The 20255-nt window shown below is 41.2% G+C and overlaps 1 protein-coding gene and 1 long non-coding RNA gene across 8 annotated transcripts in view; both read right to left on the reverse strand.

Annotated features, from left to right (window-relative positions):
* LOC102785644 (uncharacterized) overlaps positions 1-2930 on the reverse strand; it is a 51496-nt gene extending 48566 nt beyond the window's left edge. For 5 of the 7 annotated variants that reach the window (XR_015719262.1, XR_015719258.1, XR_015719257.1 and 2 more), the window contains exon 1: positions 2562-2930. This is a non-coding gene — a long non-coding RNA (uncharacterized LOC102785644). Of the gene's footprint in view, positions 1-1411; positions 1733-2561 lie in introns of those variants that run through there. The other 2 variants (XR_015719263.1, XR_015719260.1) reach the window with 1 other exon arrangement.
* Positions 2931-11912: 8982 nt separating this feature from the next.
* api5 (apoptosis inhibitor 5) lies at positions 11913-20080 on the reverse strand. Its single transcript, XM_006782403.3, has 14 exons — positions 19766-20080; positions 18695-18856; positions 18453-18546; positions 18297-18362; positions 17887-18038; positions 16446-16652; positions 16180-16284; positions 15456-15545; positions 14261-14442; positions 14015-14108; positions 13811-13867; positions 13575-13654; positions 13300-13442; positions 11913-12556 (listed from the first exon to the last, which is right to left on the reverse strand). The coding sequence occupies exons 1-14, from the start codon at positions 19835-19837 to the stop codon at positions 12477-12479; spliced, it is 1584 nt and encodes a 527-aa protein (XP_006782466.1). The 5' UTR covers positions 19838-20080; the 3' UTR covers positions 11913-12476.
* Positions 20081-20255: the final 175 nt, after the last annotated feature.

Here is a 20255-nt window from a genome sequence, read left to right on the forward strand (position 1 = left end):
TGGGGCGGGCTGGCCTATGGTGGATGGTGCTAGGGTTTTAGAAATGAAGGCAGTGAGTACCAACTGAGTGGCAGCTACCTAGAAAAGTCGGCTCTGAAAGAGAAAAGGGCTGCGCCCGTCGCATCGGTTTGTGCTATTTTTATCCCTGCCTGTAGGCCAACTGTATGTCCGTGACTGCTGGCGAATGCATGTATAGGGACACGCTCAGAGAAGGGATTTAGGATATCCTGAATACCAAGATGACAAAAATGCACCCCGAGTAATCAAAAAATAAGAAAAGGAGTTTTATTCTTTGCGTATTTTGTAGTCTCTTTGGCTCTTATCACAAATGTATGAGCATAAAACATGACACAGCAAGTAAATATCTGATTTAGCTCACGCAAAACAAACATTGGCTACACTACATGCAAGCACGTATGTGCACATACAGTGGTCTGCAATCATTCAATCAAGGAATAAGCAGTGTCAGTGGGAGATGAAGCCAAGGTTTGCCAGCGCAGTGCACGGTGATCACCGCGTGGTGTCGACAAACCCAACCAAAGAGCCTCCTTTAATTTTAACCTAAACTTTGTCTACCCCCCACCACCTCCACCCTTCCAAAAAAATTAAAAAATAAAATAAAATTTAAAAAAAACCGGCACTCCTGACTCCATCGAAAACCAAGACACAGCACACGTTTTGTCCGAGTTCACATCACAACGAGAAGGTACTGCACATCCTTCTGTTCCTTTCACTATCACAACTACTCCGACACAGGCAGGAGGTGTGTCTTCTGCAAAAACCACACAAAGATCTTTGTACACCAAGTCTGTCAAACGGATTTCTCAATTTTACCGGCCACACCAGCACAAAGTACAAAAGATTCACTTTTAAACTACCTTTAAGGCAAAAGAACAGTACTGTGCAGCGGTTTTAGCCACTCGAGGCGATTAGCTGCTTCTAAGCAGTTTTCGTCGAGTCATTTTTCCCCCGCATGCCAACGAGTTCAACTATAAAGTCAAGAATATAAAGAACTATCTTCGGCAACCAGAAGAAATAAAAGTCCTGGCACCGATGGTGTGGCATCCAGAGAACTGTGATCTATGACAGTTTGAAACCACAGAGTAACTGTGGCAAGTTTTTGTCAAGGATACTCAAAATGTGTACACAAATGAACGTAGGTGAAGTGGTGCTGACTTGAAGCCAAATGTTACACAAAATACTTACTGATTCAGTTTCCGATTACCGCTTTTTGTACGAGGTAAACTTATCATCAACCTGTAACAACCTCTCCGCACTGGCACAACTTTAAAATATTCGTTTTCACAGCATCAAAGAAGTAATAACAAACTATAGAAAATAAAACAGCCTTATACGTTTATTTTCACGTCATTAAACATTTTGGACCACCGCAGCACAGTTTCTAATTTACCTTAGGATGTGAGTGTGTAAACGAACAGGGAGCTCTCCGTGGTGCTGAACAGCTCAGTCGCTGTTTGAGCCATGTGAGGGCAGCTCAACCTGCCTGTTCTGCTGAATCTTCTAACTTCCCTCCCAGACTTGAGTTTTATAACGACGCCACCTTATGTTGCTCCGGCGAATGCAAGTAGCATTTTGAGACTCACGGGACTAACAAATGCGGTTATATCGCGGCCATGAAAGAAAAGAAGACAGCATGTACCTCCGAGGCAGCTGGCGACACGTGTGGGCTGACGCAAGTCCGCTGCAGAAAGTTGTTTACAAGGGGAGGACTAAGGACGCCTAACCTATAAGTTTATAACGAATACTCATGAATGAGCATCTACCATGCAGTTCTACTTCTTTGTCACGACGGGGGAGAGCGCCGTTGTTGAGGCCGTAAAAGAAAAATCTATAAATATATACAGATGATGTAAACACGGCCTTGGGAAAAAAGTGATTTTTCCCAAAGTTTCCTTCTCTTTCTATCTCTTAGTAGTTACTAGGCATCTCAGTAGATCAGGCAGCCTGAAGCAGAGGATCCCCAACACGTGAATACTCCTACGCATTACCGCAGCCCGCTCTCTTTGAGTGTTTGCAAAATCCCATCTGCTGCCAGTATGCACACACAGACACAACCAAAAAAAAACCCCGTCTCACTGCTATTTTTAATACCCTATTCTGAACGTTCCCAAAGTTATCAGTGCGCAGACACCCAACGGCATCCCCTGCAATGACCCTTAAAAAAGTCGCGCTGAGTATCCCCTTTGCAGGGAATAAAGACAAGCAGTGGTGAGGTTAAGCTTTAGCGGGCAAACATTCACGACTACAAGCAGAATGTAAACGGATAGGCAACAATGAATACGTCCTCTTAAATGATCTGCATACCCACTTAACATTGCGGTCTTTTTTTGAGTCCGAGTGAAGGCGAACCTCACTTTGGATGGCGTTCCCTGCCACTACAGAACGTCTCGTGAGAATGCTGTTACCTTCGTCTTCAGATCAACCGGTTATGATGGGGGGGACTAAGTCCCAAAATATCCAAGCACGGTCAGGCTGCAAACTTCCCTAACTAGCTGCCCACGAATTGGGTTTCGCGCAACAAATAACAGAAAAAAACTTACCTGCAATATTTCTTGCTTTCTGTGTCTTTATAAACTCTGTTTGAATACATGATTTGAGCAGAAAGGGGGACAGGGCAGCCTACAGTCTCTCCTCCTTCGCCAGGATGGAGAAAGTCAGTCCGTTGCGCGTCCTCTCCCTGTTGTTGTCGGAGGGTAAAATATTTGGTGTTTGCATTCAGGATTCAAGGACCCTGCTCAAAAGAACGGTGGGTTTGGATGGATGGTCTCGGGGAGGGGTGAGGGGTTTGGAAATATAAAGGTGGTGGTGGTAGCCGGACAGGAGGGGAAGAGCACAGAGTTACAAATGTGCGCCTGATTATAGAAATAGCCCGCCAAATCAGGGGGACTTCACGCATTCGGGGAAGCGCGCCACACGATTCACCTCACGCCAAAGACTCTTTTTTTTCTTACTGTCTATGCGTAGGCGTGCGTTGGTCTGCGTGTGTGTGAATTACTTCCAGACAGGGACGGAAAGCATGAATGGTGCAGGGTAAGCCCGACTGAAAGCTCGTGCTGTTATTGGAATTTCAAAAAAAAAAAAAAAAAGTATATAAAAAATGAATAAATGATTCAGGAGGAGAGAAACAATCAGTGTAAAAACACTGGGAACTGTCTTGGGTGTTTCGACAACGAGATCTGAAAGCACCTCTCTTCCACTCCTTTCTCTCTCTCCCTCTCCATTTCTCTGTGCTTCTCTCTCTCTCTCTCTCCCTCTCTCGCTCTCTCTCGCTCTCTCTCCTCCTCCCTGGTCCTCTTCTCCAGCAGTGTGCTATTGACCTGCATTGACGTCATTGCGTCATTAGGTATCCCTTAGAAACACTGTCTTTCAAAAATAGTATCAGATTAATTCAGCTGGCAAGAAGAGAGGGGTGGGGCTTATGAGTGTTTGGGGTTGGGGCGTTTGGGGTGGGGGGTTGGTGGGTAGGTGTGGATGAGATGTGCCAGCATGTTTTATTAGAAGATTTTTACCCCCATTCACCACCATGACTGGGGCTGAGCGCTAGACCCGGCACCTCATGTCTGAGTGCTAAACAGAGGGGAGGGAGAGACACAAAAAATAAACTCTAATTCAAACTGAATTTCATATACCCTTATTAGCCACTGTCACCGCAAATACACAAATAGGCATGGATAAATTAGAGCACAAATAAGCAGAACACTGATTCAAATACAAATGATTCAGAAGATATACAGGTAGTAACAGCTTCAGAAAGTGGGTCAAAATGAATTTCTCCCTCCTTGTTGCCTGTCTGTCTCTCCCTGCCTTCCTCTGGTCTTTCCAGTCTAAATATATCCTCCAGCCTCAAGCTGACTATGTTGACAACCTTTTCCCCATTTAACCTGCAGCTCTCGAGGTCCAAGGATGGAACACCATGCAGAAAGACAGATGGAGAGAGAGACAAACGGGTCTCACTAACAATAATTTTACAGCCTGTTAGGATGCTTAGCAATGTAATTAGGCAACTCCTTTTAAAATAAGACTGATTGTTTTCTCTGTTTTAACTTTGGCTTAAATTCTTAATGTATGCCTGCAACCACAGGACAGTTGTTAATGTCAGCACTTAACAGATCCTTTAAGATGCTGGATCTCTAAAGGGTACTGTCCTGTTTTCAGTGGGACATTTTAACCAGCACAGAGGGCAAAAACAACATTTCCATTAAGCATCAGTAGAAATTCCAGTAAGTTTTGACAACAAGCTGCTATCTTTGTTGTCATTATACAACATTAAGGATATCAAAAGTAATGGCCAACTTTTGCGTCAATGACACATGCATGGCTAAAAAGCACACAAATGCAAACAGATGATGTTTAAGAATTTTTAGACTCATGTCTCCTCTGAAAGGTTGTTCTGCCATTCACGCAGCCTTCAGTAAGTCAGCATGAAAGAGAAGGAAAAAATGAACGAGGGCAAATGTGATGACAAGAGGTAGAAAAAGAGGCAAACCAAGAGACCATGGCTAAAATATCACAACTGAATTAGACCTTATGATTTATCATCTTGAACTGAGAAGCACACAATTCAAACACTGTAACCATTTAACACTACAATTCTTAGGTTTATCTTGTAAGAACTGTGTGCCAAATATTCTAAAAAAAAAAAAAAAAAGGTGTAAGTGCTATTTGGGAGGAGGAAGGTGAAGTATGTGATCTTCAACAGGGAAGAAAGATTTTATATCTTCACCTAAATTTGTGAATGTGTCATTAAGCAGCTTAAGTTACTACCAAAAAGAAATGGCAGATTAATGGTTTATCAAGTAAACATAGGTCATCTTAAGTGTCCTTAACCTCCTAGGACCTGGCCTCCACATATGTGGACATGACATTTTGGGTTGTCTAGACCAAAATACAAAATTTTGGAAGGGCCTGATATCCACTTACGAGGACATTATACTGCCACTGTTCTATCAAAATGTTAAACAAATATCCTCATATGTGGCTCTCATTTTTCTTAAAAACAAAAATCTGGTAATTCTTTGTTTTTACATTCATTGGGTCCCAATATGCCCAAATATCAAAGATAAATTACAAATGTATGCAATGGAAGAGCTCGGGTCTTAGGAGGTTAGGAATCTTTGCTCTGGAGGTTCTGTAGCTGCACCTAACCTTCAACCTCTGTGCGCATGAAATGTTTCCTTTCATCATCCAATAAGAAATCCAAAATGAAACAACATGGAAAGAAGTATTGTCACAGGTACAGGATGTGGGGCTCAGATATGTGTAATCACAGGACATGTTGAGGAACCCACATGGGGAGAAATGTATCACAGAAGACGTCATCAGCACCAGTGGAAGTCACGCAGCACTCAGGGGTCAGTGCCAAGGCTGACGACAGTGATAGAAAGACAGAGAGTGATCCTGGGTGTGACTAAGACACTCCAATCATGGAAAAAACGGTGTGCTGTCCTTTCCTCCTCCATAATAACATAAACACACGACTCGGGCTGTTTGAGAGGAAATGTTAGTCTTGAGCAAAATAAAAAGACCACTCTCTCACTGTAGCCTATAAAGCTTCAACCCTCTGCCTTGTCCCCTTTTAGGGCATGTCAACAATAATACCTTCCAAAAACATCAGCTTTGGGTGTGTGATGGCCCCACATCTTTTCCACTTGGATCTTATGTGTGTATATGGCTGTGTATCCATTGTATACACACAGGTCCTTTTAATTTGTTTGATGTCGCCTCCCAATCGCCTCGTGGCTTTCCATTTCAACTTGGGGGCTGCAGTCTCTCTAGGAAACAGTCGGTGTTTTGATCTGATGTTTACTATTGTGCCCTAGAGATGAAAGCAAGCATGCACATGGAAAAAAAGAGGGCTGCAAAAGATTCTTAGCAAGATGGTTGCAATGCTTTAGGCACTGCAACCATCACAAATATAGAAAGACGGCTTGATATAGGTCTGTCTAAAAAAAATGCCCGAAACATAAATAAACAATGACGACAATGTATAAAAGAGTATGAATTTGAAGTGAAATTAAGATATAAATGAGGATCTAAAAAAATATATATATCGCAATTTATTTATTTATTATGCCAGGTCCAAGCAGATGATTGGTAGCATATAATCCATGTAACATTTGGGTGACGGCAGTTCAAGTTTCTGGTTCTAATGATTCGTTCAAAAACTTAATGAAGCCCAAAATCAAAGGAGAGTCTAGACCAGAAGATGCATTTCCATGTTTACTGTGTAGAACCATTTTTTGTTGAGAGTGTGTACACAGGGATGGCTGGCCAGGTTTTGTTTGAATTTCAAGCCCAGATTAAGGAACCCTGCACCCTCTGCTCCCCTCCCTTCCCTGCCACCTATTTATTTTTCCATCTCTCCTGCCTAAATGATGTCAATGGAAGCAGAGTTATAGTGCTATTTATAGAACACCCCCCTCCCACACTCTCACTCTCTCTGTCACACACACACCACCACCACCACAAACACACACACATAACGCTAGGCATCCTCAGCATCAGTCGTGTGTGTACTGTATGTGTTTGTTTTCCATGCTTGGTTATGGTCCGTGCAGGCGCACTTCCCTCTGCAGGAGGAAAAGGAGAGGGGGGCGAGAAAGAGAGAGAGAGAGAGAGAGAGAGAGAGAGAGAAGCCATTAAAAGGGACATAAGCTAAGCGCGCCCCCTAGTTCTTATTCTTCTTCTTTGTCGCTGCTCTTCATTCACTCATTTCATTCATTCATCCCATTCCCGCTCACTCATTCACAGAATTCTTTCCTTCCCGCGGAGTCTGTGAATGGACAGACAAATGAGTTTAACGCTGAAGAAACCTGTGCAGCTGCTGTCATTTCTAGTTGGTATACTTTCCGTGCCGTTGGAATCTCCAGGTCGTGTCCACGTGGACACGCATGACCGTGCGCGTGTGAGGGGATGGGGTCGGGGGTCGAGGGGTGTCTTACATATTAAGTCTCACGGGACTACAGAGCACATAGTGTTCCCTCGGTATGGGTTTTGGGAGCTGTACGCATAGACCAATACTCTCTCTCTCTCTCTTCCTTTCTCTCTGTCTCGGTCTCTACTCGAGCCGCTGTCTCTTGACATTCACATGCTAGATTACGTAACGTAGTTGGGTGGTGGTGGGTTTGGGGGGGGGGGGGGGAGTTAAATCTCCTTCCATCACAAATAAATACACGGTTTGCTGCACAAGTCTCTTCGATTGAGAAGAACTCATTGTTGCTGTTGTTTTTTTTGTTTTGTTTTTCTTTTTTTTTTGGGGGGGGGGGGGGGTCTAAGGGCCCAAAAGCGAGAAACATAGAAATCGATATATGCCCCTCTTATACATCCTAAAGCACGACTTTGGTTCTGTTGTGAGGCGTATAAGCCATTCCCTTGTCTACAAATATTTCATGCGTGCTTCTTGGTTATAGTGCTTATAGGGTCTAAAGGTTCTCTTTATTGCCCAAAAAAGGCAAGCCATCCTTGCCTGTTTGGCCATTTGCGTTTGTCTTTTGCGACCTACTGGATTAAAGCGTGCTTTCGCGTACACACACATGTAAACCCTCCCCGGGCTTGGCGTGTGTCTAAAACACGGCAGCGGAGAGAACGGCGAATTAGTATTTATAGCGAAACTGTGTACATCCACAGCGGTCACACGTGCAGCAGCCGCTTCTCTGCACTCCTGCTGAAGTTGACATGTTAACACTCACTGGCTGCTATATTTAGCCCAGCCTCACAGTGCTGTTACTATTCCCAGCATTGTACATGAGGGGGCGGACGGTGCGGGCTTTTTTTCTAAAGGGAAGAAAAAGTTCCCTTCTCACAAGTGATTTATTTTTGCACGCACATTCCGGCGTGCTTTCTGCCACTGACACCTTATTAATTCAGGGACGCTGCAGTTAGGGCTGTCACGATTCCAATAATAAAGGGCGATGAGATAAAAGATTTAAGATTTAAGAAGAAAAATATTATGTGTGATTGAAAAAAAAAGGCAACAGCAAAGAAAGTGTAGTCTGCAGGTGACAGCTGAAAGAATCAAACTACACTTTTATTCTGGATGAGCACACTGTTGTTAAACTCACACCTTCTACACTTTGAAAAGACACATAATTTTGTCCTCTAAATTCGAGCAGTTCCACGACAATTTAGTCAAAATCTGCTGTCACAGAGCAAAAATAATTGAATAAATAAAAAAAGTTGCTGCAAGCAAAGCTTCTTTTAGGTGCAGTTTGAGGTAAATCTTACACATTGTGTTTTCAGCATCGAAGACAACTTCTTCAGGCTCCATCTACGCCCAGAGAGCTTCAGCACCTTGGACAGCTCTCGTTAGGCTCTTAAAACACACAGACATTCATGAGGGCAAGGAAGGGTGAAAATCCAGGAACGGTCGTCTGTGGTGGACATTTCTTTACATTAAAGAGTTAACCTAATGATGCTTGATGCCAAAATTGTGGAGCACTTAAGTTTATTACTTCAGGGGATTTCTCATAGATACCTTTGGTTGGTCATTCTCAATGTCTTAATGTTCTTACCCCCCGCAAAAATCCCCATCACTCTTATTCCCATTCTAGCTTCTGTATTTAAACAGCACCCCTATAAATTAAATTTAGAGTTCACGTGAGGCTTTTCATCCTGTTGGGTATAGAGAGGACACTTGAATATTAGAATAGATAGAGGAAAAAACCTGATAAACTGCTTTACTTCCAAGAAGCAGTCTTCCTGTTGCTGTCTACTGCTCTCCCTCATGTCTGTTCCTTAACTTCAGAGGCAGCTGCTGCAGTTTATACTCAAACTTTAAATTCTCTTTTTTCATGCATACACTTCTGAAAAAATAATCACAAACAAAAATCCACTGCAGCCAATCACAATTCTGCATTGTATAGTGTACAAAAGTGGAGCTTGGAGGACAAACAAGGAGCATGTTAGAAGTCATGATACAAGGTGCCACGACACAACCTTGTACATTTGTCAGAACTGCAACAATTAAATGTGCACAATACACAAAGTCATATATGCTCATAGCAGTAAACAATAAAATACACGGAAGAAGCTTAACTGCAGTATGTTTACCAACACACACCCATTTATGACAGGTGTAGATTTGGTCTCAGCTCCGTTGAGGTATGAAGGCCTTACTTGATCACCCCACCAACAACACCCCCTCTCAAAGGTTGTTAATAAAGTGAGGAAACCCATCGAGTTCCACCGAGAGCTTCAAGACTGTTGATTTACCTTTACTTCTACTCTCACATGGGTTCGTACAGTCGCTCCTTCCCTCTCTCTTTCTCTCTGAGGGTCGTCTTCGCTTCTTCTCCCGCTGCTGCCGCCCACTCCTCCTCCACCACTTGATTATTTTCAGCTCCGTCATTGGTGTCTGTGTGCGTGCGTGTGTGTGCGTGCGTGCCACACAAAACGCATGTGCCAGGCATTTGCTGGCTGGCGGCTGGCAGGCTGGTTTGGGAAATACCTGGTCACGATCAATGAAGGGAGGGTTTTTCTTGGTCTAATAGCGCCCCCTACTGTCCCCAACCAAACTCTGCCCCAACGGCTTACCATAAACATAAACTTAGACCATAAACGCTACATAAAGACAAAAACGGTGCAGTAAGAGCAAACAGAAATGATCAGACTCTATTTAGTGTAAATATATTTTTTCAAGAAAAGAAAAATAATGAAATAAAGAAAGGGAGAAAACGTACATTACCACGAAATTGTGCTAGCCATTATATCACAGACATTTATGTCGGTTATTTTGCACATATGTCAAGCAGTTGGTAATCGTGGACCATTAGCAGTTTTCTAGAGTACACCAGCACTCTACATGGCAAGCAGTGACCGACACAAACAGACCGGGTGGTAAATAATTCACCTTCAGTCATGACAAAGGGGGCGAAGCTTATGGGGGTAGCAGGGTGGTGGTAAGTGATTTAGGAATATTATTACTTTCTTTGCCCGGATCTCAGTGTTCCTCCATGCGCCTGAACACGAGCAGCAATACAAAGAGAGACAAAAAAGACACCGTGGAAGGTTTAAGTGACTCGTTCGGTGGAATAAAAATAGATCTGGCAACGTTTGGGAGGAAAACCCTGGCCTGGGTCGCCCTCTAGAGGGGAAACTCTGCAAAGACAAGAGACAACCTGTGGACAGGTCTGGTTTCTATTTAAGATAAGATAAGATGATTTTTATTAGTCCCACAGGTGGGAAATTTGTTTCGTTACAGCAAAAGTGCAAAGTTATGTAGCAGAAATTAGAAAACACTGGAATGCAATAAAATAAAATACTATATACAATAGAATAAAATAGAATACAAATGCTATATACAACTGAGTAAGAAAATACAACACTTATTTGTTCCTGCAGCAGCTGTGCTGCAGTAAAGCAACCAGAAAGAGCATATTAAAAGATGCCACATTTATATAACGATCACTTTTGAATGCCGGATCATTCTTTCAGTGTAATTTAAATGTTCCTCCACCTTATACTTGGATCGCATTTCAAGCAGTGAGACAACCTGAATGTTGTGTTGCGCTCCTCTCTTAACCTGTAGGCTTATATTTTCTTGTTTTTAACCGTTCGGACGATTTGATTTTCTCACTGTAAAAAGCTGCCACAGACGATTCAGAAAAATGGAGAGTTTGAGCGCCCCCACTGCTTCAAAACATCCACCTACACACACAGCACACGTGTTTTCACATGAGGACCTGTAGCGCCCACTGAGAGCTTACTCCGTGTGCATGTGTTTGTCTTGAATCTTTATTAGAACAAGTTTTGAACGGGTTTTTTCCCGAACACATTTTAGGACTTGCTTTAAAGTTACTATTAAACTTCAAGAAGCAAGATTAAACAAATAAATACATGGTAAAATCTATTTAAGATTAGAAATCACGACAGCCATGCACCAAGTTAGGTTTGCTTTAGAGGTGGACTGAGGTCATCCAGTACAGCTTGCTTCGTGTGTTGCTTCAATTACAAGTAAAACAACGTACAAAACCCTTTATCCTCAAAAATTCAGTCACTGAGCTGTGAATCCAAACAACTGACTAGAGGGAGATGGTTAAGATGTGTGTTAAAAAAAATAACATGTACTAAAACACCAGTTTCAATTATATTCAAGGAATAATATTCCTTAATCTTATCACAAGTACAGGTTGTGCAGGAAAGGCAGTCATATCAATGGTGACCACAGTTCCACATTATAAGGTGAAGTATTTAGGCAAAAGCCAAATTACAACTCTGGGCTTCAAGGACAAACACACAGATGAACTGGGGCTATATCAAGCACCAGTAAAGGCTTATAAGTTATGTTGAACTGTAAACCAAAGTTACTGTAGTTGATCATGAGACTAAAAATATAAAGCTAAAAATGCATGTCTCAATGTACCTAAAAGAAGCACATCCTCCACCACCTGGGTGTTTAAATAGTCTGTTTAAACAAGGCAGCAACTATTTATATTCCTTTCTATTACTGAGAGCCAAATTCTACCCTTTTCCTCTTCAAAGCTCTGAGACACACACACACTTACCAGATTGGGGAGGGGAAGACTGATGCAGTCATATAGACAGGGGAGAAGGCACTCGTGTGTATTCTATTTGTAGATGCCAGAAATCGTGGGCTAAATTTATCCCGTCTTCACTCTGGTTTGGTACAGATTTACGTGAGAGCAAACAGAAAAAGGGAAAAGGAAAGACAGGAGGGTAGAAATGCCAAATGCGATGAACAGGTTTGTGAGTGAAAATGTGGTGGGGCAGAAAGAATGGAAGGAGGAGAATTCAACAAGCTTGGAAAAGGTTTCAAACTTTGATTCAAGTTGTGCTCTGATAAAAATCTGAAGATTTAGGGTGGAGGCGTTTTGTGTTATCCTGATGCAATACCAAATTTGCAATCTGACAACAAATACAACAAAACCTTATAGTTCATACTTCCATACAAGTTTATCATAAAAATCCAATGAAACTACTTCATTGATTCATACAAAGTAGCACAATCAGCCAATTGAAATTAAACTCAAATAAAAAAAGAAAACCAAGATTAAATAAAACGGTAGAAACAAAAAGCATTCATTAACATGTAATGTATGTCATTAACAAGAGGATCATCATCTTTTTCTACTACAATCTGACAAAAATATTTATCGGTTACAACTTGGCAGTCTTTTGTTCCACAAAAATACACAGAATAATGTTTAAAACTCGAGGGGCAAAAAACACATTTACATTTTTTTTATGACCACACATGAGAAGAATACAGGAAGTAAATGCTGAAGTGGCAAGTAGAAAAGTCTGTTTTCTGATGTTCTGAAGGCAGAATTCCCCTCCCCTCCCAAAACAAAGCAAATAAAAATCCTCCGTACAAGTGAAAGTAAAAAAAAAAAAAAAAAGTTAAGTAGATGAAAAATAGTCCGTGGTGGTGTGGGAAAAAAAATCCTGATGTGATGCAGTTCTATGAGCAATATGTACTCTGCGTTTGTGTGTCCGCCTCAGTAGATCCGGCCTCGGCTCCTGTTGCCTCTGCCTCCGAAACCTCTTCCTCGGCCTCCTCTGAAGCCACCACGCTGCTCTAGAGTGAAAAATGTCGAAAACAAGCAGGTTAGTGTCATATTGGACTTCAATCACATTGCCACACTCATATTAAGACATTTTTACAATGATCTGATGGGGAGTTGTGTGTCACAAACACATTTAAAATGTGCAGTTTTTCTCCAGTAAGCCATCCTTTTACCTAAATGAGATCCTGTTGCCCAACATTGATACGTAAACTGATATTTATGTGTCAATGTACTATGAACTTATTTTTACAGTAGTGTAGGTATCTGTAGACAAAGGGCAGGATATTTGGTGGTGGAAATGTTCTGGCTTACATTAGACTGTAGTCAGAGCAGTACTAAGCACTGTCATTGAGCAGTCTTTGGCTACATGAAGTTCAGACGCAGTATATCTTTTAACTGTATACTTTCTCCGAGTGGTAGTGTACAATCAATATCATGGGGCTACACACAGTTTTGTTTTGGAGGAGTGTCTGGGTAAGTTGCATACTAGTAATTCTTCACTAGCCAATGATGTCCACAAAATGACCCACATGTGAATTCCACTCAAGTTAAGGGTTCCAAGATTAACCCAAAGTCAAGTTAGTGTAATCAACCATGAAGTGAAGATATGGGCAGTTATCCAAAGTTATACTGTAGATTCCAGATACAGAAAGGAAACTCTATTTGTTTCCTCTACTATAGCTGTCTGACATAAAATAAATAATGTCAACATGTGACACAGTGTAAAAACCCCAAAGTGCCACCAAACACTCACCATAGTTAAAGTTTCCAATGGAGGCGCTGTACTTGCCACTGGGAGGATTGTAGATCTGTCGTGCATCCCTCCGGGACTGAGGAGAGATCTGTTTTTTTGTGCTGCCTCCTGATCCCATCTCCTCAGTTGATGGACGCTTAGGCCTAAAAACAAGAAGAAAAGGTATATGAAGCTCCAATTCAGATTCCACACATCAAGCCTCACTGCTACATTACAAGTATTTCTAACATCTCTTGACTAGAAGTAACATTAACAAGAAGGAGGAGCCGACTTACGCTACAGCCTCTGCCTTCTGTACAGGTTTCCAGGACAGAGTGACTGTGCTCTTGTATGATGGAGGGTTGTGGAAGAGATCCTGCAATGGAGAAAAAAAAAAGAAAACAAACCCAACCAATTAGAAGACAGAACACAGCAATCAGCAAATTACATTTTATTCATCTGGTTTATTAACTGACCACAAGATATAAGCAACCTAGTGTGGTTTATTAAATTAGACAGGCTCACGCCTTACCTTGATGAGGACGTTGATGTTGTTTGTGATCTTGAGGGCCACCACTTTGATCTTGTTCTGATTACATAAACACAACTTAGTCAATGATACTTTACAGCAGGGCTGTTGAAAGAACAAAATTACCCTTTTCTGATCTGTCATTGATTGCTTAGTTAACTAGTTCCTAGTATATTAAACAATTACATGTCAGCTGACAGATGTTACCTCTTCTGTCTTTAGAGCATCTCCCGTCTTTCCTTGCAGTGCAACTCGCAGCTGTCTGATGTAAACTTGCAGGCCTCTGGCAAAATATTGTAACCTGTTAAACAGAAAGTACATTTAAATTAATAGTGACTCTATTAATTTAGTCAAAAGTGTGCTGATGATCTATGTCAAACACAACAGTCTTGCTAAAATTCACACTTTGTGTAAACCATTTGATTTTATCAACAAACTGAGTTGATTCCTCACCTGATCTTGAAGTCTTTAAGGCGCTCAGCGTCCACTTTGTCAAGAAGGAAGTCTGGCAGCTTCTTGCCCAGCTGGTGGAAGCTGTACAGGAGACACTCTACATAGCTGAACTGTAGTTTGGGTTCCTCGCTTGCCGAATTCTCACCATTCTCCACTTCTTCTGGAGGCAGCGGCATAAACTCCTAAATAAACAAAAAAAAAAAAGTATGAAAAATAATGAAAATATTATTTGGATTAGCGCAGCATTTGTCTGAGAAAGCTCAAACTTTCATGGTGACTTGAAATAAATGAATACAATATTAGACTGTTCCCCATTCAGACACTGGAAACATATGTTAAAACAACAACTAATGATGCATATGTATGTATCCATTGTTGCAGCTGAGATTTATACAGTGGTGAAATTCAGAAATGTTACTCAGTCTAAGATAAGTGAGAATTTTAGGAAAAAAGCAAACACTGTATTGAAGCAGTGGTGGAAATTATGACACATGCTAACATAATGGGAATGCAACATTAGTTTGGCAAACATCCAAACATTTTAGTGAACAAAATCTAACACTAACATTTCAAACAAATGATTTGCCAGCATGTCAGTGTTTTCAGACAACTTTTTAATAAAAGGAGTTTATTTTTATTGTTATTTAAGTACATGGGAAGATCATTCCTTTTTTATATTAAACTGGGTATTGAGAATGGTTTAATTCTATTGATATTGGTACGGACGACTACATTTTTGGAATCGTGACATCACTAAAACAGAGAACCAAGGAGAAAAAAAAAATAATTTTCCCACTTTTTTGTGATTTCCTTCCTCTTTGGAGCTTAAAGAGGCCACCCAAACACATACAATATCAATGGAAAACCCAGGATGTCCTCTATTTAGTACATCAGGACTAAGCAGGGTAGCTCAAATGAGTCAAAAGATACAGACCAAAAGCAAATGTCCAGAGGACATAACTGAATAGGCTGATTATCAGGAGGATATGGAACAATGTAATTATGGAAAAGGAAAGAGCAAAAACTGACTGACCAGCCTGCATAAATGTTAACATAAAACAAAAATAAAAATAAATAAAAAAATAAGAACAATGTTTCAGAATCTGAGAGAAACTACTGGTGGATTTGGATGATTCTGGTGCATTTCCATGTATTCCTTATTCAGTCCAAGTAAAACAGGACAAGTCTTTCTTACCAGCAGCTTGGTAAACAGCATGTTGAGGTTGGCCTCCAGCTTTTCCATATCTCCACAGAACGGACTCATCTCAGCCAACAGCTTTAGCACCTACACAGAGACAGAGATAGAGAGAGCTTAGCAGATCTCAGTGTAATATGCATCGCTAATGAGAAGCATTGTTACATGGTGCAGACTAATGACCCATTAGCAACATGCATTTGGCTAACACCCCTAACAGGTGGCTGTCATGCTGCCTTTGTTTACTACTACAACCACTCACCAAATGTCAAAAGTTATGAATCTTGACCTCACACCAGTCACCATATTTGTCATGCCAGTCATTGCTGGGCTGAGCTGACTAAATCCAACCTAGAAAACTATACTTTGTGTGCACCGCTGCTGACCAGCAGAATTTTGGGGTTAGAATTACAGGTTTTCCACCAAAAAAGTTTGAGAGGGTGTGATCTGAATGTGGTTGAGGAAATTTGTTGTACTCAACATAAGTGATATCAATTTGCGCTTGATAGGTGCTCTGTCATCTTTAGAGATCACTGAGAGAGGGACACCAAGCAGGTTGATTTCCTCTTACAAGTTATAAATACTGACAATAAACAACTGTATTAATATTAAACTAATTTCACAACATCCACATACAACTACATAAGAGTGAGCGTGATACACTAACCAGTATTACATTTTAAACTCACTTCAGGATCACTCATTTACAGTTAAAGGTACTCACTTCCAACTGAATGTCCAACTCAGCCACAGGACTTGTCAGGGCGCTGAGGTTTGGCAGGACGTGTTCACAGAAGTAGGTTACAAAACGTGTGGAATGGACATTTTTCTACAGGAGACAAAAAAAAAAAAACCATGACTAATTATATAAAGTAACATAACTCAAAGTAAAAGAACAATTTAATTGAATAGACCAGTAAAACAAAAGCTTCTTATACGAGATGATTTGATTTTAACACCTCTGCTTTAAAGTGCATAAGTTGTACTTACAGAGAACAGTGGTAGGGCCTGGCGTGTGCACTGCAGAAGGCGGTCCACAGTGTCAGGGTCAGCTGGGTTGAGGGCCTGCTCCAGGAAAGCTTGCTCTACCACCAGCTCCACCAGCTGCTGCCTCCCATTTACAGTCTGCAGTACCCGTAGACCCGACACTACACGCATCAACAGCACAAACTCCTCTCCTGTCACATCCTCCATCACCTGCAGAGAGGAGAAACAACTGCTCAGAATGTGTTCTTGTCTTGTTATGCAAAAATGTTCATTTGTGACTTATTGCAACTTGTCAATTTTTGTTCCTACAGCCAACCAAAATTTGGTCAAAAAAGATTTTTTTGCAATGCTAAATTTATGGTCCAATACCTACTGGACAGCTATACCATTCACTGTAATACCGATATAATGTTGGGCAACGATAAGAAAATGAAATATTGCGATAGAATATGGGTAAAACGCGCATGCACGGTGCCTTTGTTTCCATACGCACATGGCGGAAAAAGCATGGCGGCGACGGAGAATGAGAAGGGCGAAAGTGGATCGTTGAATGAAACGGATGAACCAGAATTCGCTTGTAAAAATGGTTCAACTTCAGTGGTTTGGAACTGGGTTTGCTTTTGTTTGTCAGATACACGACAAAGCACTTTTTGGTAGAGCATGCTAGCGGGCCGTCGTTATTACCGTGTTTTTTGGAAAATACACGACACTTAAAATCAATCCTTTGATTTTTCTGAAAATCGACAGCGCCCCTTATAATCCCGTGTGCCTTATGTATTCTGGTTGTGTTTACTGACCTCGAAACGATTTTATGTCGTACACGGCGCTCGAAAATCTGTCAAATGTTTTAGTACAACTTTGCTAAGCAAAGAAACCGCACCGCTCGATGGATTGTCGGAGCATTACGGCTATCGTAGGCAGAAGCCTTGCGGAGTGATACGTACTGTGCTTCAAGATAATATTACTGTATTGTGTGTGTATAACTTCTTTTTAAGTTTTGTCAGCAAGGAATTTGCATTTGCACTGTTAAATTTTTATATAACGTTAATGCACATAAAAAAAAAAAAAAACAGCTGCTTGTTTACGTGTTTACTCGCCCTTCTCTACGAAGGACCACTAAGGATAGCTCAGTTGCGATGAAAGTAGCCAATAGGCAAGTGAGAGAGACTCACCTCTGCTTTTTAAGGTCATACCCAAAACAACTCCACTTAAATGGATTAAACAAGGGTTGAGGGATTCACATCGTCACAGGATAGTCGATGTCAGTAATTAACAAAACAAAGACAAGATCATCAGGCACACCCAAAACAATCAGCACTCTATACACACCCCTAGTCTGGACAGCCATGTGTCTTCTCATGCAAATTACCCTTGTTACATTCAGGCACAGAGCAACTTACACCTAAACGAGCACTCGTTAATCAGTTCTACACTATCTACAAACCTTCTTTGTTTCTGCAAAGACGTACTCCTCCACCTCCTTTGTCATGACATCCTCTGGCAGGGTCTTCAGTTTAGTTGACAGAAACTTGATGGCCCTTTCTCGCACTATATCCTCTCCCTGCAGGATCTGAGAGAAGAGTCCCCCAAGGGTTCCTAAATGACAAAAAACAAAGAAAGAAATTTAAAAAAATGTTGTGATATATATGGAGTGCCCTTTCTGAATAAACATCTAATACATGTGTTACAGCATGATATTACGCACAAGTAAATATATTCTCAGGTAAATGTTTGCACTCCAATATCCCAGGGTTATAAGCAGAAAAAAGCTGGCAGGGTGAACAACGTCCATTTTAATAATTAAAACAGGCCTAGCTGCATTTCAGTTTTCCCCCAGGGGAAAGAGAAACTCACCCCTGGCATCCATTTTGAAGATAGAAATAAGTGCTGCATTCACTTGGTTAAACTCAGCCGTATCATCTGAAAGCACAAAAACATCAATAAACATTAGCAGAGATAAACAATACTGGTGGGGTCTGAGTAGCTTTGTGAAATCTGAATAATTGTTACCTGTCTGAAGAAGCTGAGTGAGAATATCTGCAACTCTGGGGATGTTGTCACCAGTTGCAAAGTGCGGGAGCTCTTTGATGGCCTGACGTCGGATCTGGTCAATGAAAAGTACACAGAAAAATAAATATTAATATCGGGAACTGAAAGCGCCCCAATATCAATCTGGAAACAGACAAATCAAAACTTGCAGCTACTGTTGGAGGTATTTAGATTCATGGCTACATATGTTAGTTAATACTCACCGAAACATCCTCATCTTCACAGAGATCTAGTTGGGCATTAATAGCTGCATCTGCAAGTTCGGGAAAGCTGCTGAAGAACTTGGGAATAAACTGTGCTGCCAGACGCTTCTCCTTGGGGCCACCCTTCACACCATCCACTATTACCTGGTAGGCATCTTTGTGCTGCAGAATGATGGCACATCAAAGTCGTTACTTGGGACAATAAATATACCCCAAGGTTAAGTATAGATAGAGTTAAACTCTGCGGACATGGGGATTCGAGAAAAACTAAAGGTAAGAAATAAAGAAATAAAAATGGCATACATGTTGAAGGAGCACAGAATACTAGTTAGTAACAATTTTATGTCACTTTCTTTGTTGTTCTACCAACAAAAATCGGTTAACTGATTTTCAAAAGTCAATCTAATGATGGGTCTGGAAGAAAAAAAAAATCACAAAAAGTGATTACAGTTTTGTAGTTTTCAGTTTATTTGCAAAATGGGTTTGTTTATTTTTTAAGTTTACCTCACGTTCGGTAATTATTGCAGCTTATTATATGAATAGTTATTACAATGAAATCACTTTGTAAGAAATCTAGCTCACAGTCACAATGAACATATGCACCCCAGAAATATCCAACGTATTTTTTTTGTCAAAATGTTTAATAACGCTTTCATTTCACTTTTGTAATTTCTAAAACCTGAGCTTTATCGTGGTTGCTGTATATGACCAAAATGTCCACGCATAGGATAACATCCTAAAAGAGATAGATCGCGGTGAAATTTGAATAAAACTATCGCCGCTTCTTATTTGTGGCCTAAGTGAAAAAAGTGTTTTGCGAGTGGACAAGTTTAAAACTTAATCTTGAAAATAATGAATGTAGTAGTAAACTTGGTTTGGCTTATGGATCGCCACGGCGAAGCTATTAACATTAGCCCGGTCATTACTATAACTAGCTACGGTTAGCTTAGCACACACAAACAAATGTTATGTAAACCAGAAAAGTTATCAACGTTGAAAGTAAAAGAATACACTGCTGCAAGGCAACATGAATATGTTCAGTTTAAAACGTACAAGGTGATGTTTATTTACCTGACTGAGGTTGTCCTTGGCATCAGCAAGGATCCCGTAGCTACGATAGAGATCCTCAATTGTGACCGCCATCAGCGTGATTTCAAGTGACTGCTACTCACAGATAAGACCTCTGAAAAATCCACAAAGTAAAACCCGTCGCAGGTTGCTTTTGCTCCGCGCCGGACTACTGCGAAACAAACAACGCCGTAATGTGGACAGCTACCTTGTCAGGAAACGGGACGGAAAGATGAAATTTCGAGAAGCCCGTGAATGAATACCCCCTACTGCCTGTCTTCTTCGCGCTACTCTCTGGCGTGCTGGCTAAAAAAGCTACGGAATACCGAGTGCAGCGCATGCGCGGGTTTGGCCAATCGCATAGCGTCAGCAAGCACGTGACACGAGTGTGCGCCAAATCGATGCGCAGTTAAAGTACTCATGTGAAGAAGTTGTGGTCTGTGGCCCTAAACTAAGCGTAAACAGATAATACATTAACTAACAAGTACGGGTA

This window comes from Neolamprologus brichardi, chromosome 7, assembly GCF_056152115.1.
Source record: "Neolamprologus brichardi isolate AB-2024 chromosome 7, ASM5615211v1, whole genome shotgun sequence".
NCBI lineage: Eukaryota > Metazoa > Chordata > Actinopteri > Cichliformes > Cichlidae > Neolamprologus > Neolamprologus brichardi.

What these genes read in the sequence shown, in the direction of transcription:
- api5 (XM_006782403.3), bottom strand. Translation starts at nt 19,837, where the DNA reads ATGGCGGTCACAATTGAGGATCTCTATCGTAGCTACGGGATCCTTGCT. An exon ending in AGGCCCTACCACTGTTCTCT is followed by an intron (nt 16,285 to 16,445) that starts GTAAGTACAACT and finishes TGTCTCCTGTAG; the next exon opens with AAAAATGTCCATTCCACACG. An exon ending in CAGAAGGCAGAGGCTGTAGC is followed by an intron (nt 13,443 to 13,574) that starts GTAAGTCGGCTC and finishes TCTTGTTTTTAG; the next exon opens with GCCTAAGCGTCCATCAACTG.